The sequence below is a fragment of the Triticum dicoccoides genome, unplaced genomic scaffold, assembly GCF_002162155.2.
Source record: "Triticum dicoccoides isolate Atlit2015 ecotype Zavitan unplaced genomic scaffold, WEW_v2.0 scaffold34047, whole genome shotgun sequence".
In the NCBI taxonomy this organism is placed as follows: Eukaryota; Viridiplantae; Streptophyta; class Magnoliopsida; order Poales; family Poaceae; genus Triticum; species Triticum dicoccoides.
The window spans coordinates 1,762-4,387 of NW_021264624.1; the positions used below are offsets into that span (position 1 = coordinate 1,762).

General features: G+C 55.8%; 1 protein-coding gene across 1 annotated transcript; it reads right to left on the minus strand.

Moving 5' to 3' along the window:
- Positions 1–394: 394 nt before the first annotated feature.
- LOC119345919 (UDP-glycosyltransferase 72B1-like) lies at positions 395–2,026 on the minus strand. The gene has a single exon (XM_037615739.1). It carries the CDS (start codon positions 1,919–1,921, stop codon positions 497–499), a length of 1,425 nt encoding a protein of 474 aa, XP_037471636.1. The 5' UTR covers positions 1,922–2,026; the 3' UTR covers positions 395–496.
- Between the last annotated feature and the right edge of the window lie 600 nt (positions 2,027–2,626).

Consider the following 2,626-nt stretch of genomic DNA (forward strand, 5'->3'; position numbering starts at 1 on the left):
ACCCCTGTCGTAAATAAGAGGAACTTCAGATTGATGAAAGGATGTGTCTAGGTCTCAGTCAACTGAGGTGTCAGTAATGTGATATAGTATATGGGAAGCAAAAGGAAAAAAACTGAAAAGAAACTTTTGTACAAATCTCAATGCAAGATCAATGGAATATTAGTATCTGAGTGAGACATAACAAAGTCTAAGTTGACTTAGACTTAGCAAAACTGTTCATGAAAACGTGGAGCTGTGTTTCCCTCGCTTCACCAAATTGCACTGCGGCGGTTTCCTGAATTTAGCTTCTTAACGGTAAAGCGTTCGGGCTGGCTCATCTATTAGACATTGTGAAGTTTGGAATGGAGAGATTCAAGACCTAAAAATTCACTCTCGAAAGTGTCGTACACCATCATTGAGGAAGAGAGATGTTTTATTATTTCTTAAAAAATGACACATCATCATCACGATGCACACGGGCAGAAGGAGCGAGATGTATTGGTAGGTTTGCTTACATCTAGCAATACTCGCCGCATGTCCACTTGCGCACCACCTCATCCAGAGCGGTCGTGGCGGCACCGCCTTCAAGAAGAGCTTCCTTGGCCGCCTTCTGCAGCGCCGCCACATTAGCTCTCACCTGGGCGGCTTTCCCTTTGCCAGCCATTACTTCCCTCACTGCCGCCGCAATTTCCTCCTTCCTCTTTGTCGCCGGCACTCGCAAGGCGACCCCAACACCCTCCGAAAGCATCACGGCGTTCTGCCGCTGCTCGGCGAAGAGCGGCCACGTGACCATGGGCACGCCGTGCACCAGGCTCTCCAGGACCGAGTTCCACCCACAGTGCACCAAGAAGCCTCCCGTGGCCTCGTGAGCGAGCACCTCCGTCTGCGGCGCCCACGACGGCACCAGGAGGCCGACGTCCTTGATCCTCTCCACAAACCCCTCCGGGAGGTAGGCTAGGGGGTCCTTCTTGCTCTCGGCGTCGTAGTAGTTGGCGTTCACGTTCCCCTCGTCGCTCGGGCTCCGCACCACCCACAGGAAGCGCTGCCCGCTGAGCTCCAGCCCGAGGGCCAGCTCACGCATATGCTCCGCCGGTAGCGAGCCTCCGGAGCCAAACGAGACGAAGATAACGGACTTGGGCGGCTGCCGGTTGAGCCAGTCCAGGCACGCAGCGCGCGGCTCCTCGCCGGCGTCGGCCCGTATGAGTGGACCGATGTTGTACACCGGAGGGCGCCCGGGCTCCGGGTGAGAGAGCACCCTGGCAGCGTCCGGCTCGACGGCGTCGAAGGAGTTCACCAGGATGGCCTCGGATTCTAGGTAGCGCTTGGCGTGGTGCACCATCCACCGGTAGCAGGGGTCAGACTTGTCCTGGAACGGCGACATGACGTCCGGCCCCGGGATGGGGACGCAGCCGGGCAGACTGACGGGCTCAGCGAGGTCCCGGAACTCACCGGGCATGGAAACATCGATCTCCGGGAGGTGGAGGATGAACGTTAGCCCATGCAGGTTCCCCGGATGGAACAGGTACCTTCTCGGCACGCCGGCGGCCACGGCAGCGTCGAACGAGTCCGTCCCGAAGAGATCGGTCACGTAGGCCACCAGCCGCGTCGTCTCCCTGAGCCCCGACAGAACCCCCGTCAGCGCCGGCACCAAGCGGGCGCACTCCTCGGACATGAGCGTCTCGATGGTGGCGCCGGGTGGCAGATCGGAGAGGTCGACGGGCGGAAGGGACACGGAGGAGATGGCGGCCGGGAGGAAGGCGAGGAAGGACCGCTGCGTGGCGGACGCCGTGGAGGCGAAGGTGATGAGCGTGGCCGTGACGCCGTGCCGCGCGGCCAGGCGCTTGGCAAGCTCCGCGAGCGGGATCAGGTGGCCCATCCCGGGCGTCACCAGCATTGCCACGTGCGGTGGCCGGCGAGCCTCAGCCGTGCCGCTCGCCTCCATTGTTTTGCGCCTGTGTTTTCTCCGTGGGATTATTTACGGTGGTTGTGCTTGACCTCGTACGTGTATTGCTTTTGGGGGTTTATAAGTAGGGAAGGAAGATAGAATCAATTTATCCAACAGCATGTTTGTCAAAAAATATAAATCCAGCATGCATGCAGATTCATATCGCCAAATCTGATCTATAGATAGGCCTGCAGCCGTGATGGGAACGTGGATCACGCGCAGACAGTATTATTGATTGGTCGGTTCGGCTCCTTGTGGCCCAATCATTTGCATCATTTACTCAGCTGTGGCTATGTGGGGTGAGCTAAACATGAAAGTTTGGCAAGTTCCGATTTTACCTTTTTTTTATATTTTTTGCGGGGAGCGATTTTACCATTTGACGGTGCGGCGGAGTTTAAGACCGGTAAAAAGGTTCAATTCACAAACTCATCCGCGTCGTTCGCCTCCCCCAGACAACATTGTTGTCCCTTGTGGTGTCCATCGGTCTTTCCCTTTCCAACCTTATCTTTTCACCCACCTCTCTCCGTCACTCATTTCCTCCTCATCTTTTCCTTTTTATATCTTCATTCGTTAAGCTAGCTAAGAAAAAACAGAGCGGCGGCGGCTTCCCATGGCAACCAACCATCATCTCAGCTCGAGACGCGTCATCCTCTATACCAATATATATAAATTAAAGGGGCTAATTCAATTAATCTCGACAAT